We start from the raw sequence: 27,250 nt of genomic DNA on the forward strand, positions 1-27,250 counted from the left end.
TAGAGAAGACAGAATCTTTTTTTTTTTTTTTTAAGATTTATTTTAGAGAGAGCAGTGGGAGGGGCAGAGGGAGAATGAGAATCCTGAAGAAGATTTCTCACTGAGCATAGAGCCTGACACAGAGCTGGATCCCAAGACCATGACCTGAGCCAAAATCAAGAGTCAGATACTCAACTGATTGAGCCACCTGGGCGCCCCTACCTAGAATTTTTAATGGATATCTGCTTTGAAATTATTTTTAGAATAATGCAGAATGTAAATAAGTCAATATATAACTAGATTGTGATACTGATGAAGTATTAAGGGCTATACATGATGCCAGAAATAAGCCAGTGTTGTAATGCAGAATGAATTTACTTATCTGGTCTACACTGCTTCTGAGTAAGCCAATAAATAAAAGGTAATGTTCACCTACCCATCCACCCCTGCAAGTCTGTTAATGTTCTGGCTCTTTGGTGTGATCTGTCCCTCAGAAGCAAAGTACAGGACTGCGCAGTGACCACGTAGATCAGAATTAAGGAATTCCCACACTGGGGATTCCTGGGTGGCTCAGTTGGTTAAGCATCTGCCTTTGGCTCAGCACATGATCCTGGGGTCCTGGGAGTGAGTCCCGCATCATGCTTCCAGGAGCCTGCTTCTCCCTCTGCTTGTGCTCTGTCTCTCTCGCTGTCTCAAATAAAAATAAAATCTTAAAACAAAAATAGAAAAGGAATTCCCACACTGGAGAGATACCAACCAGACCAACAGTTCTCGCTGGTTTTCATGGACAATCTGAACGGCATGAAAGCAAGAGTGCTGCTTTCTGTTATCTAGATTCTACAATGGTTCTATAAGCATAGCTCGCTGATAAAGATCCCAGACCCTGACCTCTTGGCTCCCTGCAGTGATGCCATGGTCAGATGTGTGCACTGTGCACTGCCCAACTCAGGACGCCATTCACATGGAGTGTTACCACCTTAGAGCAATCAGCAGCACAGACCCCCCAGCTCTGTGACCTCTTTCTCCTAAACCACATGTTGGGTAAAAAATCTGCTTTTGTATAAAAAGGACAGACTCATTCCTAATCAGCCAGGACTCACCGAGCCTAAATTTGTTTCTCTCTTTAATAAACTTTAATTGAGCACCAACTGTGCATGGGGCTCCACTCCTCTGACCCTCAGCTGACACGGTTTATGGAAAATCATTGAGTTATTTTAAAGGTGTAAAAAGCACTCGCCTAAGATCCTGACACTTCTCGTTCAGGACCTACTTACCTCCAGCTTTGCTGCTTTCCTCTTAGTCTCCTGCTGCCTGATGTCTGGGTTATCTTATGACTCACAAGTCACTCTCTGCCAGCAAGCCAGCCAGGGGGAGGGAAGAGGCAGGAGGCCAGGCACACAGCTACTTCTTAGGACCTTTGGCAAGTGGGTGAGGAGATTAAATTGCTGGGCTAGGTCAAAAAATGTGGGATTTTCTTGTGAATTGTATTGTTTACCCTCGAGCAAGAATAAACTGGAATTTTCCCAAAAGCAAAGAACAAATCATTCAAGACTGTTAACCAGCTATTTTAGTTTCTGGGAACAGATTCATGAACCAAGTTTCCTTAAATGGAGTCAGTCCCCATGCCCACTAAACACGTTTTCTCTGAACGGTGTATAGACAAGGACAGGGACAGCTTTCCCCCAACTGGGAACAGAAGCAAAGAGCTTGGGTCCATATGGCCCAGGTGACCTGGCCTCAGGGATTCTTAGCCTGGAATCAGTTAAACAATGATGATTAAGTCACAAGAGCTTTACTGTTAAAATTTAGAAGAAGACAGGGAGGAGTAGAAGAAAATGTAAATTTATTCTCTTCTCTGCGGCTACCTGTCATCCTCATCATCCTTCTGTCCAAATGGCTTTGAAAGACCAAATATTTGCATTATGTATGGCTTTTTTGTTTCTCCTTGGATCATGCTGCCACTCCAACAAACTGCTTCCAAATGCTATGGTTATTTTCCTGTATCCCTACCAGACAGCACTGACCTCTCATTTAAACCCTATGAGGCTGGTTCTCTTAACTCCCTGTTTTATATTTTTTTAAAGATTTTTATTTATTTGAGAGAGAGAGAGAGTACATGTGCACACGAGAGAGAGAGAGAAGCAGCCTCCCCGCTGAGCAGGGAGCCCCACATGGGCTCGATCCTAGGACCCCTGGATCATGACCTGAGCCAAAGGCAGATGCTTAACCCACTGAGCCACCCAGGCACCCCTTAACTCCCTGTTTTAAACACGAGGTGACTTGTCCAATTGCCAAGTGTTCAAGCCCAGACTGTGTGGCTGCAGAGTGCATACCCTCCTTTCTTAGCCATAATGAAATCGTCAAAGAACAGAGCAGAAACTAGAGGTAAAGTGTAAATTATGGTATAACAAAGGATGAGACATAGATCCTGGACCAGACAACATTGGTCCTTCTGCACCTTTTGCTAGGAGGGCTGCCATGGTTGGAAATGACACAGTATTTAGAAGAACCCTGGGGGGAAATACTGAATAATATTGAAATTAATTAAATCTGCATGAAAGCTTCACTTGGGTTTGGATTAGGGGACTGACTAATTCTCATGGTTTGGTAGATACTTCGTGTCCCGCAGAAAAATGTCTCCTAAACTCCCCTGGTTAACTGTTCTCTGCCTACTCTTTTTCAGTTACCATGGAATCTTCCAAAGGTGAAAAGTACTGAAAAATGGTCAAGGAGACCTGGAATCCACAGCAGTATCTTATGTTGGCCACTGAACATAGTGGTTAAGTTTTGTTTTTTAAGTAGTTAAGTTTTTTTAAGTAGTTAAGTTTTTTTTAAGTAGTTAAGTTTTTTTTTTTTTTTAAGATTTTATTTATTTATTTATTTGACACAAAGAGAGATCACAAGTAGGCAGAGAGGCAGGCAGAGAGAGAGGCAGGGAAGCAGGCTCCCCGCTGAGCAGAGATCCTGAGGCGAGGCTCGATCCCAGGACCCTGAGACCATGACCCAAGGTGAAGGCAGAGGCTTAATCCTCTAAGCCACCCAGGCGCCCCAAGGGTTGTTAAGGTTTTGATGGCTAGAAATATGTTCTGGGCAAGAGGAATTTCAGAAGAAAAGGTAAAAGGGGAGAAGACATCCCACCCCAACCCCCGCTGTTCCATGGAGGTCTGTGTGACAAATAATCACAAACTGGGTGGCTCAAAACAACAGAAATTTATTCTCTCACAGTCCAGTAGGCCAGAAGTCCAAAATCAAGGTGCCGGCAGAGCCATTTTCCCTCTGAAGGCTCTAGAAGAGAATCTTTCCCTGCCCCTTCCTGGCCTCTGGTAGCTTTGGGCAACCCTTGACACTCTTGGGGCTGCATTACTCCAACTCTTTTTTTTTTTTTTTTAAAGTAAGCTCTGCTCAACATGGGGCTCAAACTCAAGACCCCAAGATCAAGAACTGCATGTTCCAACTCCCAACTCTGCCTCTCCATCATCATATGGTGTGTGTGTCTCTCTGTGTGTGTGCATGTGTGTGTGGCTTCTCTTTCACATGAGCTCTAGTCATGGGACTTGGGACCCACCCTAATCCAGCATGACCTCATCTCAGCTTGATTACATCTGCAAAGATGTTATTTACAAATAAGGTTACCATTTGTAAATTCTGGGGGTTAGGACTTGAACATATCTTTTTGGGAGGACACAGTACTACCCACTACAAGCATTAAATTACTTAATTTGTTTGATTAAAATGGGGAAATTGAGACATCTGGCTGTATGTCAGTAACTTATTTATTTAATAAACACTGTTGACTTCCTTATGCATAGCAGTGTTACTTGCTATGGAAGGCAGCAGGGTCCTTCCCTTTGGAGCTTTCGCTCTGATGGAGAAAAGTGAGATACTGTCAGCAGACAACAAGACAGTTAAAACAAATGGACACTAAGGGCACCTGGGTGGCTCAGTCGATTAAGCCTCCAACAGTTCAGCTCAGGTTTTGATCTCAAAGTCATGAGTTCCAGTCCCATGTTGGGCCATTGCTGGACCTGGAGCCTACTTAAAAAAAAAGAAAAAAACAAATGGATGATGAAAGAAGCAAGAAACAGGCCACGAGGAGAAGACATTTAGCCAGCCCAACCTAGTTAAGTTGGGGTGTCGGTAGGGAGCAAGCGGAGGCAAAAAAGTCACATCAAAAGCTATTAGAGCAGTGCAGAGGGGAGGTAGTGAGGGATCACACCGGACAATTTCCTTGAAAACCAATTAAGCAAATTAAGTCGTGCTTTTTCTACAGAATGAACTATTTAGAAATAGTTTATGAAACCTAAAGAGTAAAACAGTGTTACTGGGACACCGGGGGTACCTGGCTGGCTCAGTTGGAAGAGCATGGGACTCTTGATTGATCTCAGGATCACGAGTTCGAGATTACTGAAAAAAAAAAAAAAAGTCAATGTAACTAAATGCAGCGTGGTATCCTGAGTTGGACTGGGAAACACAGAAAGATTATGAGTAGCCAAACTGTGTGATGCAGTTAGGCTTGCCGGGTCCTTGGAGGGGGTAACGGAGAGTGATTTGGGTATGGAATTTTCCTTTGAGGTGATTAAAATGTTCTAAAACCAGATAGTGGTGAAGGTTGGACAAACACTATGAATGTACTGTCACTAATGGTAAATTTTGTTATGTGTTTGATCACTGTTTTGAAAGGCCACAAAAAGACACAATATCTTAAAAATTATGAAATCTGGCATTAATTGTTAGTTTCGACAAATACTATGATTATGTTAGATGTGAACATTAGGGGAGGCTGGGTGATGATTGTGTGTGGGAACTGTGTATGAACTTTGCTACTTCTCTGTAAATCTAAAATTATTCCAAAATGAAAATTCTGTTTTAAAAAATATGAAAAATATGCATGTGTCCAGGTTTTTTTTTTTAAGGTATCACATTGTATGTGTTTATGTTTCTATGCACCTTTCATCTTCTGAAATATAAGTCCTTTTGAGGGCAAATGTACAATGTGGGTCTCTTTGGTATCATTTTCCCCCCAGCTTTACTGAGGTGTAATTGACAAATAAAAATTGTGTATATTTAAGATGTACAATGTGATGATTTGATATACCTATACATTGTGAAATAATTTGCACAATCAAGCTATTTAACACGTCTGCTACCTCGCATAGTTACCATTTGTGTGTGTATAGTAAGAACACTTACTCTCAGCAAATTTCAAGTATAGAATACAGTATCATTAACTATAGTCACCATACGGTACATTAGATCCCCAGAACTTACTCAGGGTGGCTCAGTTGGTTGAGCGTCTGGCCCTGGATTTTGGCTCAGGTCACGATCTTAGGGTCCTGAGACTGGGCCTGTGTTGGGCTCTGTGCTCAGTGGGAAGTCTGCTGGATATTCTCTCTCCGTTTCCCTCTGCCCCGCCTCCTGTTCATGTGCTCTCTCTCTCTCTCTCTCTCTGTCTCTCTAAATAAATCTTAAAAAAACAACAAAACCTGAAAGTTTGTGCCTTTGATCAACATGTCCCATTCCCACCCCTCCCACCCCAGCACCTGGCAATCACCATTCCTACTCTCTGCTTCTTTGAATTTACCTCTTTAAAATTACATATCTTGGGATGCCAGCATGGCTCAGTCAGTTAAGCATCTGCCTTTGGCTCAGGTCATGTTCTCAGGGACTAAGTCCACTAAGATGTGGAACTAAGCCCCACATCGGGCTCCCACTCAGCGGGGAGCCTGATTCTCCCTCTGCCTGCTGTTCCCCCTGCTTGTTCTCTCTCTCTCTCTGACAAATAAATAAATAAAATCTTAAAAAGCTTTTTAAAAGGTAAAATAAAAATTATACAACTGAGTGACTTTATACATATACAGTATCTGTCTGTGTCTGATTTATTTCACCTAGCTTAATGGTCTCCAATTTCATTCATGTTGTTGCAAATGGCAGGATTTCCTTTTTTAAGGCTGAATAATATTCCATTGTAGGTCTGTACCACATTTTCTTTATCCATCTCTCCATGAACATGTTGTTTCTGTATCTTGGCTATTGTAAACAATGCTGCGATGAGCCTGACGATCTTCGAAATAATGATTTCATTATCTTTGGGGAATATTATTCTTAAAATACTAGTAGAATTGCCAGAGTTTAAACATTCAACAAATGGAGTTCTGCTCAAAAGTGCTAAATAGAACAGGTTTTCAGTGAGGGTCACTGGCCACTGTAGAACCTGAGGGAACTCAATAGCCTCCTCTCTGGGGCCTGTCAAACCAAGAGTGATGACTTGCGGCCACTTTAGACCTGAGGTCACTTCAAACCAGCATGAGTTTCTGTTTTTTTCTCTTTATCCAGTCTACTGGCTATGTTCAGTTATTCATGTGGCTTAATTACTCTGAGATCTTAAGGGAGGAGGAAGGGATTGAAGAACAAAAAGAACCAACCCAGCTTCATATTTTCGGCGGCATGCGATACACAGGAGGTGTGATTCCTCTGCTCACCATGTCCAGGGAGTGGCTGCAAAGAATCCTGTGATAAAGATGCCTGATAAGAAAAAGGCATTAAGGGACGCCTGGGTGGCTCAGTGGGTTAAGCCTCTGCCTTCGGCTCAGGTCATGATCTCAGGGTCCTGGGATCGAGTCCTGCATCGGGCTCCCAGCTCAGCAGGAAGCCTGCTTCCTCCTCTCTCTCTCTCTCTGCCTGCTTCTCTGCCTACTTGTGATCTCTGTCTGTCAAATAAATAAATAAAATCTTAAAAAAAAAGGCATTAAAAAAGTGTGTGTGTGTGTGAGAGAGAGAGAGAGAGAAACAGTTACTAAAACTTTATAAGTGAATCTCCTTGAAATATATTTTCAATGAAATGGCTGGGTTCCTTCTCTCTTTGAACTTGGCAGGGGGGATATTATTCCATTTTCAACTAGGCCTGGTTATTTCCTTCCCCAGTTAAAAAATTTGCAAAAGAGTCATCTGTTGATTGGTGAGGACCCTCCCATATTATGCTTTGCCCCACGCATGATTTATTTTTCACTTTTCTTTCTAATAGAATCTGAAATAGGTTACCATTTCTGAACTGAAATCTTGGAAACTAGAGTTCTGGGTCGATGATTTTGTAGATAGTTGTATTTCAGCAGTGCGGTTTGTTATCGGATGGAGATTTATGAATGGGCTCATGTTTCTTTTTTCTTTTTTGGGGGGGGTCATGTTTCTTGAAGTGCTAGCTTCACACAGACTTGTTCACTGGCAAAACAACAACAACAACAACAAACCCAAAAAACAAAAACAAAAAACAACAACATACAGATGCAGGAATAATCTGCATTTTATTTTATTTTTTTAAAAATTTTTAAAAGATTAAAAAAAAATTTTTTTAAAGATTTTATTATTCATTTGACACAGAGAGAGAGAGATTACAAGTAGGCAGAGAAGCAGGCAGAGAGAGAGAGGAGGAAGCAGGCTCCCTGCTGAGCAGAGAGGCCGATGCGGGGCTGGATCCCAGTACCTTGAGATCATGACCTGAGCCGAAGGCACAGGCCCAACCCACTGAGTCACCCAGGCGCCCCAATAATCCACATTTTAGAAATGGAGGGAGAAAGGCAGTATTCATCTAGAAGTCGTGCTAGGATTAGAATAGGACAGAGAGCGGCTAATAAGAGAAATAGAGCTAGTATGCAAACTCAGCCAGAACCCAATAGCTATTTCTCTGATCATTTACACCATCTTATCAATACTTGTGCAGATCTGGTAGTTAACTCTGCAACCATATGTGGTGATAGGTGTTTAATAATTGTAAATATTTTACTCTTTGTAAAATTGACTTTACTCTTAAGTTCACTTGTAATAAGTATATAAAGAATTCATTTTTTAGCATGAGATGGGTGAATCTCAAGAATCTTTTAATTACCTTTATTGAATCCTAAATTAAAAGAACAACTTCTGATGTTAAGAAGAGGAACCTAGGGGGCGCCTGGGTAGCTCAGTGGGTTGAGCCTCTGCCTTCAGCTCAGGTCATGATCTCAGGGTCCTGGGATCCGTCTCCACATCAGGCCCTCTGCTCAGCGGGGAGCCTGCTTCTCCCTCTCTCTCTCTCTGCCTACTTGTGATCTCTGTCAAATAAATAAATAAATAAAATCTTCAAAAGAAAAAAAAAAAGAAGAGGAACCTAGGATCCAGCCAACCGGCTCATGTTTTTTTTTTTTTTTTTTTTTTAAGTAGGTGGTATGCCCAACATGGGGCTTGAACTCATGACCCTGAGATCAAGAGTTGCATGCTCTATGGACTGAGCCAAGCAGGTGTCCCTCAATGTGTTTTTTTAAGCAGATGATAGTGGCTGTGTAACAAATTACTTCTAACGTAGGAGCTTAAAACAGCATTTATTCTCTCCTACAGTTTCTGAGAGTCAGGAATCAGGAAATGGCTTAGGGTACCCAGAGGTTGCTGTCAAGCTGTTGGGTTGGGGGACTGATGTCACCTCGAAGCTTGCCTAAGGCTGAAGAATTCACTTCCAAGCTCACTCGTGTAGTCTTCTGCAAGTCTCAGTATTTGCTGGCTGTGGGACGGTAATCTCCATTCCTGTGGGCCTCTCTGGAGGCTTCCTGAATGTTCCACCAAGTGACCTGAGAAAGCAAACAAGAGAGCACCGCAGATGGAAAAAGTAGTCTCTTAAAATATTGGAAGTGAAATATGATCACTTCTGCTCTATGCTATTGGTCCGATGTGTTAGGGGACTGACTATACGAGAGAACGAATATCAAGAAGCAGGGATCATTGGGGGGTTATGTGGGGGCTGGTGACCACTGTGGCTACCGAATCTCTCAGATATTAATATCCTATTTCGTAAATTTAAACTAACAACCTCTAATAATTTCAATTTTAAATGTACTTACATTTTACATTATGCTGCAAATTTCATCCTGGATCAATTCTTTTGGGGATAAGAGAATAACTGTTTAAAGATCACTGGACTAGTAGTTCTTTCCAGTGTGTCCCTCGTATGTCCCTCTGGTTCTTTATCTTTCCCACGTGGTGTTAATTTATCTTAAAGATAGGGACTGCTGATAAATGAAAAGACAAATCTCAAATCGGAAATCCTAATTTGATTATGTATTTGTAAATGGGAGAGATTGCTTCATATTGGACTATCCCTGAAAATCTAGGACTTCTGGATATAAATAAGAAAATGGATCAAGAACGTCACTTTTTTTTTTTTTTTAATTTCACAGACAGAGATCACAAGTAGGCAGAGAGGCAGGCTGAGAGAGAGAGAGGGGGAAGCAGGCTCCCTGCCAAGCAGAGAGCCTGATGCGGGGCTCAATCCCAGGACCCTGAGATCATGGCCTGAGCTGAAGGCTGAGGCTTTAACCCACTGAGCCACCCAGGCGCCCCAAGAACATTACTTTTAAATAAACAGCATTTACTGGGTCTTCTGGCTGGCTCAGTCGGTAGAGCATGTGACTCTAGATCTCAGGGCCATGAGTTCAAGCCCCACGTTGGGCATGGAGCCTACTTAAAAAAAAATTAAAAATGGCATTTATTGAACAGCTAAGTGCCTCCTATGAGCAAGACACCTTAGAGCTGTGAAAGACACCAAAAGAATATAATCTAGGATCTACTAAAGTTACAAGCTGCAGAGTATGGTGCCTGGATGTTCAGGAGATGATATTCTAATTGTGTTTAAAAATTGTATACAATGGTCACATTTTTATGGGATACAATTGATACAATTTTTAAATCTTCTATCTTATTTTTTTTTTAGGTGGGCTCCACACCCAGCTTGGAGCCCAAAGTGGAGCTTGAACTCACAACCCCAAGATGAAGACCTGAGCTGAGGGGAAGGGAGAAAAAAAAAAAAGATGAAATCAGAGAGGGAGACAAACCATAAGATACTTTTTTTTTTTAAATTTTATTTATTAGAGAGAGGGAAGAGGGAGAGAGGGCATGGCGGGGGAGGGGCAGAGAGAGAGGGAGAAGCAGACTTCGTGCTGAGCAGGGAGTTCAATGTGGGGCTCTATCTCAGGACCCCGAGATCATGATCCAAACTGAAGGCAGACACTTAACCCACACAGCCACCCAGGCACCCCTCATGAGACTCTTAATCATACCTCAAACTGAGGGTTGATGGAGAGTATGTGGGTGGAGGGATGGGGTAACTGGGTGATATGCCCTCCTTAATGCCCATGATATAATGAGCACTGGGTGTTATATGCAACTGACGAATAACTGAATTCTACCTCTGAAACTAATACACTGTATGTTAGTTAGTTGAAATCATAAAAAAAAAAAACTTCTACAAAAAACCCCCAAAACAAAACAACAATAACAAAACTGAGCTGAGATCAAGAGCCAGAAGCCTAACTGAACCATCCAGGCACCCCAAGGGATACATTTTTTTTTTTTAAAGCTGCGTGCAATTTACAGAGATGAAATTCTGCTTACGTTTTCATTAGGTATGCCACGTGTTTATATTTAATGAAGGCATAGCTCAGATGAACGTACCAGGTTCACTTAAGCCAAAAATGCAAAGCCAGTAACTATGGGTAACAACTGTTGGAAAGATGCTGAGATTTTACTGAGGCAAAAACCACAATGAACCTGTTTAAACCACAGTTTGTGTATTTTATTAGGAACTAGCCTCGAAAGTTCACCGAGCAAGGCTACATCCTATTCCTAACAATTTACTACTTCATAGTGGGGAAAAGGCTGTTGCACTCACTTTTAAGTGGAAAATGTGCTATGTCCTACTTGTATAAATTTTAGTTGAACCAAAAGAGCAATAAGCATCCAATGCCGTTAGAATGTTTTCTTCAGTACTATAAACACTCTCACTCAACTACACGAGCTAAAATTATGGAAAGGATTGCAAAACAAAACACAAACTGCTTTGGGAAATCTCCAGTCGAAGCTACACGAAGCAAGCAGAACTTTGTAAAAAGCCGGCTGAAGAGCCTAGCTCCCGCGCTCACCGGAGGAGCAGTTAGGGCTGGGGTTCTGGAATCTTTGTGGAGTTTGCAGACCCCCTGCCTACAGCGGGGCCGACAAGAAAACGCGCGTTCAGACAGCTCGCGATCATTCCCTCCGCCGAGCCGGGCTCGCTACGACGGACGCCGCCGGTGGCCGCACGCTGGGCGCGGACAGCCGGGCTGGACACTCCACTTGGGTCCGGGAGGCTGGCGCGTGCGAGGGGCTTCTCCGGGGTCAGGCGCAGGGCCTCGGCCGTCCTGCGTCCCATGAACTTCGTGGCTGGGTCGTTTCCCCGAGCAAAACGGGCCAGGCGCCCCTCCCCGTCCCCCCTCGGGCGCAAGGTGGTAGGATAACGGGGATCCTAACCAGAAGGAGGACCCAGACACGCGCCTCTGAGGGCCTACTCCCGAGCTCCCGCCTCCTTCGCGGCGGTCACCCGGGGACACAGGCGAAGCCGCGATGGGTCGAGTCAGGACGTTCCGGGCCGCGTCCGAGCAGGCGCCGGCCGCACCCCGGGGGGAAGAAAGGGGAAGGCGGAGGGGCGGTGAGAGGGCGGGGGGCCGGCACGGGGCGGGGCGAGCGAGGGGCTCCCGGCATGCCGCGCGGCGCCCGGCTTCCGGCTGTGGGCGGTGCGGGGGTCGGCGGCTGCCGGAAGCGGGCTGAGCCGCTTTCTCGGAGCGCTCCCTGCACTTCCGGGGGCCTAGAGCCGGGCTCTAGAGTCTTCCGGTAGGCGGCGCGGGAGGAAAAAGGCTTGAGGGGCAGGGCCGGGCGGATCCCCTTCTCTCCCAATGTGAGCAGTGTCCCGAGCCCCCGTCAGGCGAAAGGCTGCCCGGAGAGGTGGAGCCGGTGGCCGGGCCGGGAACATGAGGCAGTGTCTCCTCTTCTTGACCAGCGTGGTTCCTTTCGTGCTGGCGCCACGACCTCCGGACGATTCCCCGGAGCGACTCGGTAAAGACCCGGGAAGAGTTGGCTTAGGGCCGGCCGGGCGCCTGGAGCGCGCTGCTTTCGGGAAAGAGCGGGGGAGCAGAACTTTCAGGTGTTTAGGGGCGGGGTATTGGACGGTGGCGCGTCCCAAAGTTTTCGGTGCAGAAAGGGGGTGTGGCTCTCGGAGTTAGGGAAGGGAGGGAGAAGGGCTTGTCCTTCTGAATGGGAAAGGGATACTGGAAGGGCCCCCCGGTGGGGACTGAGGGCCTGGGAGGGGTCTGCCTCCAGAGTTGGTGTTCGGAGAGTGTGTTTTGGAAAGCGGTAAGGGGGGTGGTGTTGCCTGGTATTTGGGGAGGGAGATGTGGTCCAGGTCCCTGCCCTACCAAGGTGTTCTGCCAAAGCCAGGACTTGGTGTGTGTGTGGGGTGTGTGTGTGTGGGGGGGGGGTGCGGATAGGAAGGGCCCAAAGCTCCACAGCTCTTTCTGGCTCTGCAAGGAGCGAACTAGAATTTCTGCTGTAGGAGGTTCTTTATAACCTGGTTGTAAGGCGGTGACTGGAGAACTCATCTTGGACTTGGGTTTTGCGACCTTTGTAAGCGTGTACTTACTTAAATTGTAGTTTATGGGGGTGCTGGGAGGGGGCGCTTGAACCTACCAGGCGAACTCTTTTGATACTGCTTGAATGACTTCCTTGCCATTTTAAACAAAAAAATTACCAGGGATGACCAATTTGAATAGTTTTGAGCCCAGGAAGTAGAGGGTTCTTAGGTTTTCTTTCTTTTTTTTTTTTTTCAACTGACACTTTTTAAAAAAAATTTAAATTCAATTTAGTTAATATATACTGTATTATTAGTTTCAGGGGTAGAATTTAGTGATTCATCGGTTGCGTATAACATCCAGTGCTCATTACATCACGTACCCTCCTTAATGCCCATCACCCAATTATGCCTCCCCCCCCTTAGATTTTCTGAAGAGATTGGATTTTAGGATGGACATACATTAAAAGATGTGCAATTTGTGTAAGCTTACGAAGTCTTAAGATTCTTTGCCTTACAGAAGTTGACATATAAGACATATAAGACAGTTGACATATAAGACAGCTGACATATAAGACAGTCTTAAGATTCTTTGCCTTACAGAAGTTGACATATAAGACAGTTTAGTAATTAAGTACGAATCACAGTATATTTTCCCAGTGTGCAAAGTTGATTTTTCACGGTTGTATTGGTCTCCAGATCCCACCATGATTCTGTGAGTCGTGTTGTGTTGGTTGAGACACCATGTGGGTTTTCTTTGTAGCTAATTAAAACTTTCACATTAGTTTACCTGGCAGTTTTTTAATTTAATGGACAGAAATGGTAAGTGACTGAGGGTATTAAAGCTGTTGAGTGTTCTCACCTGAACAACTGCTTTGTGGTTATCTCGAACTGAAATGGATTACAGGTGACTAGTGTAATGAAAGGCAAGGGAGCTTGTTAGGAAGGGCTGAGATGTGAGAAGTCAGAACATACTGAAGGGAAATTTTGAGGTAGTGATGGTCAAGATGGAGGGATAGAGTAAGGATCTATTTCATAAGAATAAATGTTAATAAAAACAAACATGTACTTTGAGATACTAAAATTGTATTTTTACTGTAGCACAGCTGTATCATTTTTATCATCATGCTCTTGTTCACAGGTGGGAAAATAGGTAGCAGGAACCCTAAGGAAGCACATAGTATAAAGGAAAACCTTACTTTCTAGATGAATCCTCCACAACATTCACAGATCATAGAGGTTTTTTGTTTTGTTTTTTGGCTGTGTTTTTAATTTGCAAAGTGCTGACCACAAGTGCCAGAAGAATGCATAGACTTCTCCATGTATTCACATAACGTTAGGAGAGCACATACTGTATGGAAGGATTATGTGTGCATTGGAAATAGATCATGCAGTATACATCCTAAAACAGCATTTGCATAGTGGTACGGAGAGATCTAAACAGACAATTCCACAGCAACATGGAGGCGAGTGATACAGTACAATACGATGAGTATTGTTAGCATGAAGAGGCACTGAACCTAGCCTCGGAAGGTTATCGAAGGCTCCCTGAAGGAGGCGGCACTCAAAGCCAGACTTTAACTTTAGGTAGGTGAAGAGGGAAAATAAGGACACTCCTGGCGGGGGCACTGTGATGCTGTAGTGTTGAATAAATCTTATAGATCATGTTTTAGTTTTTAAAATAAAACAGTAGGAAAAGAGTCTCAGGTGTACTGAGTTGTCGTATTCTCACAGTGATAAATATATGCCTTATGAGTAATTTTTTTCTTTTGAAGAGTGACTCTGTGTGTGTGTTTAATGGCTCCAGATGTGATTAGTTGCTTAACTTAACCTTACCATTATTTAGATGGTCAAGATCAAAAAACAGTTTTATAGTTAAAGAGCATAGTTTATTATAGCCTACTGGTCTTAAAATGTTACTATAATTTCAGTATTAAATTTTTTTTAAAGTAAACACTACCCACCATGTGGGGCTCAAACTCACAACCTTGAGATCAAGAGCTGCATGCTCTACCAGTTGAGCCGGCCAGGTGCCCCTCAGTACTAAATATTGATTAGGGATTTGATAACTTTTAAAAATATTTTACTTATTTATTTGAGAGAGAGACAGAGAGAACGAGCAGGTTTAGGTGCATAGGGAAAGAGAGAAGTAGATTCCCTGCTGAGCAGGGAGCCTGCGTTGGGGGGTGGGGGGGCTCAATCCCAGGATCCTGAGGTCATGACCTGAGCTGAAGGCAGATGCTTAACTGACTGAGCCACCCAGGCCTTCCCCCCACAACATTTTTCTGAAGGATAGAAATATATACTAGAATCCTGGCTTCTGGAGTACTCCACAGGACACCCAAGATGATTTCAATTGAACTGTTATGAATTGCATAATTCAGGAAAGTTATGAGTCATGTGAACTTAGTCATGATGATATCTTCTCGAAGTTGCAGCTGGGGGTGTATAAGTCTCACTCTGATTTCAAAAGTGTTTTCCCTTTGTGTTACTTTTAATAAAAGAGGATGTAGTGGGTGGAGGGAAAAAATATAGGTCATAGATGAGGGATGAAGGTTTGCATCTGAAACATATTTTGAAATTTACCTTGAGGTTATTGGTGTGGGGATTCTCCACATTGCAGTGCTTGTTTTTCATTATTGACAGCCCCATTTTGCTCAGTATTTTGACATCTGGCTTCCTCTTTTGATGTTAATTTTGCTTACAGGCTGCATTCTTTTGAAACTGAAACACTTAATCACCCTAACTGTTCCAAGGGAGATTTCATGCCAGTCTGCTTGGAACTAGTCAAAGAGAAGACTGTAGTTCTAGAATAGAATGGAGAGTTAAGCAGAGAGCCATGGTGGAGACATTGGGAGAAATCCTATAACTTTTACAGAGTTTCGAGAATATTAAGTGTAGGTGTCCTTTGAGGCCAAGTGTCATTGATTTTTGGGTTCTTTACCATTTTGTATTTGTGAGGGATGGTGTTCTCAGTTGAAAATGTAATTTAAAGAAAATCTGAAAAAGATTGAGAGGAAAGGAGGGAGTGGGGTAGGAAATGGGTTTTACTGAGGTAGGGAAGTGAAATCAAGTGCTTTTTCATATATCCCTTACCTTAGCCCTGAAATCAACCAAGGGCATTGGTATCTACCTGCCCATACCGCATCTTTCTCTCTTCCTTTCTTTTCTTTTAACATGAGTTGTAGGCCTTGACAAGTCTCATCTGCTGCCCTGGTTTCACTCACATTTGATTGTATTCTGATAACTACTAAATATATACTCTGATCTAGACTTGTTCTCTGAAGCTCCAAACTCATGTATCCAACTGTCCACTTGATATTTCCATCTCTATTCCCAGGCACTTCAAATATATGTGCAAAATTACTTCCTGTCTACTTGTTTGATGAGAAGGAAGTATAGGATACAGTGTTTAGTCTAGGAAGAGACAAAGGTGCTGGAAATTGTAGAAGTAACCTCAGTGCCTAACTGGGATTTGTGTATGGACCAGTCTGTTTCTTTAGAGGTTCCCTTGGGCTATGCTGACTTTTCTTGGGCTCAGCATTTCCATGTGATTGGTCTTGCTGGGGAATCTTGTCCCTGCTGAAGAGTTCTTGGTGGGGAATTATTGAGGCAGCTCATCCTCCACCCCCCACTAACTGGTGTAAACCCAGAAAATTAAGTTTTTAATTCCCAAGCTCTGGGTCCACTGCCTAGCAGAGAGCACTGCTCTCCTTTTTCTCATCCTTTAGACACAGGGAGGGATTCACCTACATCTAGGGCCTACTTCACGGTAACCTGTCCAGGTCACGTCTTCTCTTGCATAATTTGGGGAGTCCTGAAGGACATTCAGGTCCCATGGGTTCTACTGCACAAGCATACTGAACACTTCACAGCAGTCCTGACTTTTTCTTTTCCATTTCTGATGCCAGAAGTGGGAGCACGGCACTGATAGTGTCATCTTGGGAAACTCTACGTCACACAGCAGAGCAGTCGAGAATGAGAGGAGGGCTACAGGGTTTCTGCATCATACTTGCAAGTTGTATTCCAAGGATATTCAATTTATTGCAAAAAGAAAAGAGAAATTAAGTAAAAAGTCCACAAATGTTCCTGGACTCATTTTGTACAACAATTGACTGTTTTTATCCTGGGACACCTAGCTCAGTGGGTTAAGTGTCTGCCTTTGGCTCAGGTCATGATTGCAGGGTCCTGGGATCAAGTCCGGCATCGGTTCCCTGGTCAGCGGGGAGCCTGCTTCTCCCTCTGCATGCTGCTCCCCCTGCTTGTGTGTGCTCACTCTCTTTCTGACAAATAAATACAATCTTAAAAAATTTTTTTAAAAAACCCTTTAAAATACTGGTTTTTATCTTAAAAGTGTTAACTCTGAGCTTGACAAAAGAAATATGGGTATAGTTTGTCATTATAGAAGTCAGTGGCCATAAAAGCATATCCAGCAATAAAACAATTTGGGTGTGAAAGTAGGGTGGAGTGGTAGGTTTATCAAATCTATAGGCCACTTCACACCTACCTGGAGTAAGCCAGTTTATTGCAGGCCTGAAGCTCCAGCTTTCTCCTTATTCTTTGAGAACATACAGAAGGAATGAAGTAGCAGCTGCTTTTTACTGCTCATGTCAGTGTTAAGAATCGTACAAAGCACATTTGATTTCTTCCTGCTTAAAATCACTGTGCGACTTATCAGTAACATAACTGCAAATATATGATGACGTAATGCAGAAAAATCCTTTGTAAATGAATAGTGTAATTGCACACTATATAAAGAACAAGATGTAGTTGGGAACTCCAGAATCTTTCAGCATCCAGCTGTCCCCTTCTGTCAGCTCCTCCCTCAAAACTGTTCCTACTCATGTTTTTTTTTTTTTTTATCTCAGTGAACGTGGTGCCACTATCTACCCACATACCCATGCCAGAAACCTTGGGGGTCTTTGGGTAATCTCCGCCTTCATTGCTTGGCTGCCTACGAGCTGATTTCCCAGACTCTGGCCTTGTTCCCCTCTTGCCCACGCTCCACACTGCAGTCCCAGTGAAATTCCTTACAGCCGTTGCCTTATCCACAATCCAAAATCCTTAACTTAGTTCCCTGGCCCGTTACGACCGAATTCTGCCTGCCTCCAGTCTCACACCTCTTCCCATCTGTGTGCCATTGCCGCCTCCAGCTTCAGTGAGTTGCATTTTTCTTTGAAAATTATGCTCTGTTTCTTGGGAACCTCAGTGAATGTGTTATGCCCTCTACTTAGAACCTTGTCCTTTCTTTTTTTATTTTTTTTTTAAAGATTTTATTTATTTATTTGACAGACAGAGATCACAAGTAGGCAGAGAGGCAGGCAGAGAGAGAGGAGGAAGCAGGCTCCCTGCTGAGCAGAGAGCCTGATGCGGGGCTCGATCCTAGGACCCTGGGATCATGACCTGAGCTGAAGGCAGAGGCTCAACCCACTGAGCCACCCAGGCGCCCCGTACCCTGTCCTTTCTTTGTCTTGGCAGTCTCCTCATCCTCCTGGTCTTTTTTTTTTTTTTTTTTAAGTTCAACTTTCTTTTTTTTTTTTTTTTTAAACATTTTATTTATTTATTTGCCAGACAGAGCTCGCAAGTAGTCAGGCAGAGAGAGAGGAGGGGAAGCAAGCTCCCTGCTGAGCAGAGAGCCCGATGCGGGGCTCAATCCCAGGATCCTGGGACCATGACCTGAGCCAAAGGCAGAGGCTTTAACCCACTGAGCCACCCAGGCGCCCCGTCATCCTTCTGGTCTTAACTTCAATACTGTTTCCCTGGAAAAGCGTCCTTGGCTCGCCAGGCAGGAGCCATCCTCCTGCTCTGTCTTTCCATAACTTCTTGCAGCTTCCTTTCTCTTGGTACTTTACATACTTTATGATTTTTTTGTGTGGCGGTCTTTCCTCCGGTGTCATAATATCAGAAATACATTTCTCTTTCTTTTCCATTATATCCCTGGTGCCTCGAAGGTGGAACACTTCCAGTACATGTTGAAGAAATGACTAGGTGGGGTGTGCTGGAAGGGAGGAAACAAGTGCAGGATGTGTGTGCAGAAAGGGAGCGGTGGGGTGGCAAATTTACAAGAGCGGTAAGGGAGGGCAGGGTCTCTAAGACCAGAGGAGGCCAAGGGAGGGAAACCATGGCATGTGGCAGAGAAGAGCGGGGAGGGTTGGGCAGGGTATACCTAAATAAAGGAGTACTCTAGTCTAGCCTGACCTTTTGAATTGTGTCCATTGTTTTCTAATTTTGTTTTGGTAGCCAGCTAAAATGAGAAAACTCAGTTGTTTACAGGACTCCTGGGACAACTTGGAGAAAGCTCGGAAGGTGTTCTCGTTCTAGAGAGTGCTGGGCAGCCATTGTGGAGTGCTAAGAGAGATAATGAAGTGGCTTATACTTAAGTTTATTGAGAGATTTGGATACAGATAAAAGATAAACTCTTGGGAAGTGTTTCACATTCTGTTGAAACAGCTGTAGAAAGTTGAGATTACCAGTGGTTGGAATTTGGAGGCAAAGTACAGTGAGGTAGCTGAGAGGTAGTGAGAGCGGGCTCTCTGCTTCTTGCAGAAGGGAGCGCCTGTACCGTGTTGTCTGCGATGGCTCCAGGGCATCCAATGTGCGATATCTAGTTATTATAAGAGGACAAATTACAGTTGAAACACATTAGTTAGGTATTTTGAAGTGCTTTAGCAAGCTACATTTTCAAAGTGCTTATTATGGAAAATATACCTAAAGATAACCAGTGATGTTACTATCGTGCTCTTTCTTTTTTCTAGACCTATTTTTATACGTAGTTAAGATCATGCAATACAAATAGTTTTTTTAATCTACGCTTGTTTGCTTAATATGATAGTGTAAGTATTTTCCCATGTTCTTAAAAGTCTGTTACCAGCATTTTTAATGACTGTAGATTTTTTTTTTTTTTTGGTCATTTGGAAGTGGCATATAATTTATCTGTTTCTCCGTTATTAATTTACCTTCTTTTTGATTTTTGTTCTTGAAAATAAGGCAAGGCTGAACAAGGACCGTCTTTGTGCCTAAAGCTTTTATCTTCACTTTGAGCTGCTTCCTTGAGCCTAGTTCAGTGGTTCTCAAACCTGAGTGCATCAGCATCACCTGGAAGGCATGTTAAACACAGATGGCTAGGCCTCAACCCAAGGATTTCTGACTGAGTAGGACTGAGGAGACCTGAAAACTGACCTTTTTTAAAAAAGTCATTTTTTAAATTATTATTTTTTTAAAAGATTTTATTCATTTATTTGACAGAGAGAGAGAGATCACAAGTAGGCAGAGAAGCAGGCAGAGAGAGAGAGAGAGAGGGAGAAGCAGGCTCCCTGCTGAACAGAGAGCCCGATTCGGGGCTTGATCCCAGGAACCTGAGATCATGACCTGAGCTGAAGGCAGAGGCTTAACCCACTGAGCCACCCAGGTGCCCCAAAACTGGCTTTTCTAACAAGTTCCCAGGTGATGTTGCTGTGTGGGGACCACACTTCAAGAACAACTGGCCTATGTTATTGACAATGACACTACAGTATTGAGGTTAAGTTTCTCAGGCAGTAGGAGTGATTATGATCTTGAATGAAACTGAATTCATGTACCAACCTGTATCAGGGAAGTTGAAGAGCTGTAAAGGGTTGTATCAGCATCTCAGCCTTGAGGATTTGTGCAGTTTGTACACACGGCAGTGCTGTTTTTTGCAAGGTGCTGTGCTGGGTTTTGTGAGATAAGGGTACTGTGAATAATGCAACCCAGCTCCCTTTTGGCTGTTTTAAAGTCTGTGAAATAAGACAAATATAACAGAAAGCCAGAAAAAAAGGTATTAACAAAGGGCTACAGAATTCAGAGGGAGATGAGGTCATGTTTGGTTGGCACATCAAAAAGTAGGAGGCCAAGAAGTAGAAGGTTCAAAAAGAGCTAGGATTTTTTTTTTTTTTTAAGATTCCATTTGTTTATTTGACACACAGAGAGAGAAAGTGAGAGAGAGCAAGAGCGCAAGCAGGGGGAACGGCAGGGAGAGGGAGAAGCAGGCTCCCCGCTGAGTGAGGAGCCTGATTTGGGGCTTGATCCCAGGACCTTGGGATCATGACCTGAGCCGAAGGCAGACACTTAACTGACTCAGCCACCCAGCTGCCCCTAGAATATTATATATATTTCTTTAACTTTTAAAAAATTTTATTTAAAAAAGGCTCCACACCCAGTGTGGGACTTGAACTCACGACCCTGAGATCAAGAGTCACATAGTGTACCGACTGAGCCTTCCAGGCACCCCAGAGCTAGGATATTTTTAAGGAATTTCACAAGTATGATGTAAGTGAAGCTTGGGGTTTTCAGCCAGAGAAGCCCAAGTTCAAATCTTGGTTCTGTGCTAAATTAGCTTTGTGATATATTTCTCCTTGAACTTGTTTCTTCATCTGTAAAAAGGGGTTACTACACCAGGTATGTTGGTGTAGATTATGTAATCAAACACACACTCAAAAATTGTTGAATAGGGGCACCTGGCTGGCTCAGTTCGTAGAGCATGTGAATCTTGATTTTGGGTCCATGAGTTTAAGCCCCATGTTGGGCGTGGAGCCTACATTTAAAAAAAAAAAAAAAAAAAAGTTGAATAAATGGTAAGTTTCTTGAAGGTTTTTCATTAGTGCTGCTAAGCATTGTAATTAACAAGGCCAAGTCACCAAGGCCCATCTTTTGGCATAAAAGTGATTGATGCCTTTTGAAACAGCTTTTCTATGGATTGTATTTTTTTTTTAAGATTTTATTTATTTATTTTACAGAGATCACAGGTGGGCAGAGAGGCAGGCAGAGAAAGAGGAGGAAGCGGTCTCCCTGCCGAGCAGAGAGCCCTATGCGGGGCTTGATCCCAGGACCCTGAGATCATGACCTGAGTCGAAGGCAAAGGCTTTAACCCACTGAGCCACCCAGGCGCCCCAGGATTGTATTTTAAAGGAAATTTTATTGATGAAAAACGAGTGGTAGCCAAGAAGTGTGAACTTGCTATCATTTTATTTAATATTATCTTGAGTTAGAGACTTGGATGGACTTTTTTTTTTTTTTAAAGATTTTATGCATTTATTTTAGAGCGAGCACGAGCACACTGGCGGAGAGGAAAGGGAGAAAAATAGACTCACCACTGAACAAAGAGCCCCACACAGTTCGATCTCATGAGCCTGAGATCATGACCTGAGCCAAAATCAAGAGTCAGTCGCTTATCCAACTGAGCCACTCAGGTGCCCCGACTTGGATGGACTTTGATGAAATTTACTTTTATCATATAACCGCATGCTTACCTGTTGTTTTCCTCAGGTTTGCCCAAATATTGTGTAACAGCAAAACATCTTTCTTTTGACCACTCTTTATAAACTGGCCCTGCCTAGTCCCTGTCTTTGCTGTTCTGCTTTAATGTCCACGGCACTGACCTATATTGTGTATCGCCTGTCTTTGCTACACTGACGTGAGTGCTGCAGGAAACAAGGACTTTGCTGTATTTAATGCTGTATCCAGACTGAATTAATGATTGGGTGAATGAACCAATTGAGGGTCATATTTAGGAGAAGAGGGAAGAGAAGAGTATTGGGTCAGTTCTTTGTGTGTGTGTGTGTGTGTGTGTGTGTGCCCGGTCAGTTCTTTTAAAAGTGGTTTTATGGGGATATTTAACCTCAGTAACAATATACTTGTATTTTAAGCTCCTGGTGTTATATATATATATTTTTAAATATTTTATTTATTTATTTGACAGAGATCACAAGTAGGCAGAGAGGCAGGCAGAGAGAGAGGAGGAAGCAGGCTCCCCGTGGAGCAGAGAGCCCGATGTGGGGCTTGATCCCAGGACCCTGGGATCATGACCCGAGCTGAAGGCAGAGGCTTTAACCCACTGAGCCACCCAGGTGCCCCTAGTGTTATATTTTTAAGGCCATTCTAAGTCCGGTGGAATGATTTTGAATACCATTCCCTCTGTAGTGATATTTGTTGAGAGAAACGGAAAGCATCAGCTCACATATTTTTAGACAGTTTGTACAGAGACTCCAGTCACCAAAATTGTCTTCCAAAAACCCTGGTTTTGGAAGAGGCAGCAGAGTTGCTGATGAGAAGTGACTTACATTGGTATCATATACTTTATGGTGTTTACTTTTGTTCTGTACCAAATAAAAACATTTTGTTTTATCTTTGGGGCAGCACATCTTTGCTTTTCTTGGGTTCCAAGTCAGTCGGGTAAAATAATTAATGTTGGTTTTTATTCAGGGATTAGTTTGGTCATATCACTTCTACTTTCTGATGTCTGGTGGATTGCTTGTTTTGCTGTGTCTGTTGAAGGCAGCAATGATTGGGATATTACCACTTTTTTGCTCTTTAATTTGGAAAACGTAATTTTTCTGTAAAGATTTTACCTTTGGTTTGCTGAGGTCATTAATACATTTGTTGCTGTTGCCTACTACACGTTAATTGATAAGGAATTGATACAGCCCCAAGTTAGCAGTGGTCAGGTCAAGTTGGTCACCTTCATCTTAGAAATTTTAAGCAGGCAAGCCAGAAATGCCTTTAATTTAGAATTTAGCTGAAAGTATAATATGATGTAATGTGATACTCAGAGATGTCAAAATTATTAGCATCTGGTATGGATATGAACTCATGATTCCCTAATTGTCAGTATCTTTCCTCATTGATTTGTTTGATCTAGGATCTAGGTTCACACATTGTGTTCTTGTCTGTAGTAGTCCCTGCTTACCTGTGGGGGATGCGTCCCAAGACCCCCAGTGGATGCCTGAAGCTGTGGATAGTACTGAACCCTAAGATAGAATGTTTTTCCTTTACATACAAACCTATGGTAAAGTTTCATTTATAAATTAGGCATAGTAAGAGATTAACAACAGTAATAATAAAATAGAACAATTGTAACAATAGACCATAATAAAAGTTATATGAATGTGGTCTCTCCGAAAGTCCTTTTTTTTTTTTTAAAGTGAGCTCTCTGCCCAGTGTGGGGCTTGAACTCACAACTCCAAGATCAAGAGTTGCATGCTGTATCATCCGAGCCAGCCAGGCAGGCGCCCCTCCTAAGATCTTACTTTACTATACTTACCCTTCTTGTGATGATGTGAGATGATAAACTGCATAAATGTTGAGATGAAGTGAGGTGAGTGATACAGGCATTTTGACCTAGTGTTAGGCTCACGTACTGACCTTCTGATAGACCACAGCTGACTTCTGGGAACTGAAACCTCGCAACTGGAAACCGCAGATAAGGGAGGACCATTGTATTATGTCTTTGCTTGTCTCTTCTTTCCCATACCATTTATTTCCTGAAGAAATTGGGTCATTTATTTTGTAGGGATTCTGGATGCAGTTGATTGTTTTCTAAGGTTGTTAGTTAGTTTGGCAATCTAATCCCTTTATGTCTTAAAAACTAGAAGTTAGGTCTTGATTAAATTCAGCTTAATTTGTATTTTTTTGCTTTTTATTTATCTACTTTGGCAAGAATGCTTCATAGGTTGTGCTTAGCACTTCAAAATGCATTATGTCAGAAAGTTTCTTGTCAGACTTTATCATTTTAGTGATATTACAATTAATTAGTAAGTTTAGGTGTTAATAACCTTTTTAACTTTGTTTCAGAAAAGCTTGATTCTTTACTCTCAGACTACGATATCCTCTCTTTATCCAATATCCAACAGCATTCAGTAAGAAAAAGGGATCTACAGGCCTCAACACATTTAGAAACACTACTGACTTTTTCAGCTTTGAAAAGGTAATTTGGATTATTTATAGAAAACTATTGGGGCAATGGGGGGCTTAGTTTGGCAAAAGTAGAATAAGGGTATTTACTGGAGTCTTAGGAAGTTACATTTTAAAAAATTTGTAATATAATTACAGTCAGTAATAATTGTTATATTGCTTATTGCTTATTCCAAAATTCATAGTGATGATTATTAAAAATAAACAAATGGGTATTCCAAAGGTATTAATGATGGTAATGATGTTTATGGGATTCTAAAAAAGGATTTTAATTAATTGAATGATTTATAATACCCTAAAATATTTTTTTCTACTTTAGAACCATCAGCTGTGTACTAAATAATATCTTTATTTTATATATGAAGACACTGAGGTTTAGAAATCAAGGATTTGTTCAGGACCCCACAGCCTTGTGGTAATAAATAAATGTAGTGCCATAAATTGATACAGTCTCTCTGGGCAGTAATTTTTCTTTCTCTTAGTTTTGCAGATGTAAATCTGTTAGATAATTGCAGGTCTTGTTCTAAAGTATTTTTAGGGAGCTTTACTAATATCAAAAGACACACTGAGAGAATGCAAATGGACTGAATCATTCTGTATTTGAAGGTGAGGCTACTTCCCCAACAAATGATGAAGGCCTGTTTTTACTTAAAAAAAATTTTTTTTTTCAAGATTTTATTTATTTATTTGAGAGAGAGAGACAGAGAATGAGCAGAGGGAGGGGCAAAGGGAGAAGCAGACTCTGCTGAGCAGGAAGCCGGATGTGGGGCCCAGTCCCAGGACCCTGGGATCCTGACCTGAGCTGAAAGCAGTTGCTTAACTGACTGAGCCACCCAGGCTTCCCACAGCAAATATTTTTAAAAAAGAAAGTAGTACATGCACTTGGTTTAAAAAGCGAACTACGGTGGGTATAAGAAATTTTCAGGTCCTCCTCAAACTTTGCAAATGCAGAAGTTTCCCAAATAAATTTCTAAAAGATTTTAATGCATATTTTTTGCATATAGATCTGTGTACGTGTAGGTAATACAGGTAAGTAGATTTACCTCCTTTTTAACAGCTGCATAAATATTCCTATTTCGTAGAATTGTAATGGTTTGTTCACTAATAACCCATAGATACATATTGTTTAACAAGTGATTTTTGTTTTCTGTAGCAAACAGTGCTCTGATAACTATCCTTGTGACTATACCTTGTTTAGGTATTTTTATAGGCTACATTCCTGAAAGGAGAATGAGTCAAGGGTATACATACTGTAAATGTTTACTGATGTTACCATATTTCTTCCTAAAGACATTAGCCCAGTTTGTTCTTCTAGCAGCAGTGTGTGAGCTTACCTATAACCTGTTATCCTTGATAATACTAGTTTTTATCAGCCCTTAATTTTTGTCTCTGTGAAAAGGGATAGAGTCTCATAGTTGTCTTGATTTTCATTTTGTGTGAAATTGAGCATCTTTTCATGTGTATGTAAGTCATTTATTTTTCTGTGTCTACCTTTTTGTATCCTTTTATCATTCTTCTGATTGGTTTATTTTGTCATGCTTAGTATATTTATCATATGTGTAACTGATATTTCATGCAAATATATTTTATAATATCTTTTTGGCTTTTTTAAGTTTTTGCCATTATCCTTAGATTATTTCTGAATAATTTCTTTCTATCAGAGTTCATGTCAAATTGTTGTGTTGATTATCCAGCTTCCAGACCTATAGCAAGTTTGAGCTTGATGATATTAATCATAGTCCTAGTTTATCCACTACTTTGTGAAATTCACTTTGCTCATGCTATCTCTAATTCTCACTGTGCTCCACAAAGAAGTTTTCGTTCCTCTGCTTTTGGGGGGAAAAAAAATTGAGACTCAGAGAAGTTGGGTAACTTACTCAAGGTCACTCAGCTAGTAAGTGGAAGATAAAGGATTTGAATTCAAGTCTGTGCTATTTTAGCTGTGCTGATTGGGATTTTGGTGAAGGAGCAGGTATAGTAGTAAGAGATAAATAGGAGCAAAGGATAAGGGGAAAACTGCAAAATAACTCAAAATTTAGCTTTCTAAGTTTCTTTTATCAATTTAGGTTTGAGGTGGCTTGTAAAGTCTTTTTTTTTTTTTTAAAGATTTTATTTATTTATTTGACAGACTGAGATCACAAGTAGGCAAAGATGCAGGCAGAGAAAGAGAGAGGGGGAAGCAGGCTCCCTGTTGAGCAGAGAGCCCGATGCGGGGCTCGATCCCAGGACCCTGGAATCATGACCTGAGCCGAAGGCAAAGGCTTTAACACACTGAGCTACCCAGGCGCCCCTGTAAAGTCTTTTCTATGGGGGAAATACTCCCATAACCTCACACATTCCTTTCTTCCGGGTTTCATAGATGACACTGATTTTTTTTTTTTTCAATTTTATTTATTTGACGGGGAACACAAGCAGGGGGGAGTGGGAGAAGTGGGAGCCCAACTCAGGGCTTGATCCCGGGACCCTGGGATCATAATCTGAGCTGAAGGTAGACGCTTAATGCCTGAGCCACCCAGGCACACCAGATGACATTGATTCTTTAAGAGAATGTTCAATAATATCTGTGTATTATCTCTCTGTGTAAGGAGGCAGGGAGGTTTGTAATTTATCTTACAGAGTTTCCATCTTAAGTTTTTGTGTTTGTTTTTTTTTTTTTAAGGTTCATTTATTTATTTGACAGAGAGAGGCTCAGCAAGAGTGGGAACACAAGTAGGGGGAGCGGGAGAGGGAGAGGCAGGCTTTCTGCCAAGGAGAGAGCCCGATGCGGGGCTCGATCCCAGGAGTCTGGGATCATGACCCGAGCCAAAGCGAGGTGCTTAACCACTGAGCCACCCAATCACCTCATCTGAAGTGTTTAAATGGAAATGTATCTAACCGTGTAGGAAAACTTTGGACCAGGTACTTTAAAATAGTTTATTTCATTTAACCCCCAAAAACTGTTCAGTTAGTAGGTGGTATTATTTATTATTTTCATTCGTAGATGAAGATACTTAGGTTCAGAGGTAAAGGCCAAGATCAAGCACTAAGTGGTGGAGACGGGATTTGAGCTAGGTTAGTCAGACTCCAAAGCCCTTTCTGTTACACTGTGTTGTTAAAAGAAAACAAAGTGGGATATTTGAAATGATCAGTTTATACAGGGCCGAACTTACCAATGTGAAGCTTCTCAGTACT

The 27,250-nt window shown here is 42.2% G+C and overlaps 1 protein-coding gene across 1 annotated transcript in view; it reads left to right on the forward strand.

Moving 5' to 3' along the window:
• Positions 1-11,570: 11,570 nt before the first annotated feature.
• ADAM17 (ADAM metallopeptidase domain 17) overlaps positions 11,571-27,250 on the forward strand; it is a 54,820-nt gene continuing 39,140 nt past the window's right edge. Inside the window, exons 1-2 of the mRNA XM_080814173.1 lie at positions 11,571-11,862; positions 23,960-24,092. Of these exons, the coding sequence (XP_080670299.1) occupies positions 11,778-11,862; positions 23,960-24,092 (218 nt within the window). The 5' untranslated portion in view covers positions 11,571-11,777. The remainder of the gene's footprint in view (positions 11,863-23,959; positions 24,093-27,250) is intronic.

Source organism: Martes martes, assembly GCF_963455335.1.
Source record: "Martes martes genome assembly, chromosome: 9".
Taxonomy (NCBI): Eukaryota; Metazoa; Chordata; class Mammalia; order Carnivora; family Mustelidae; genus Martes; species Martes martes.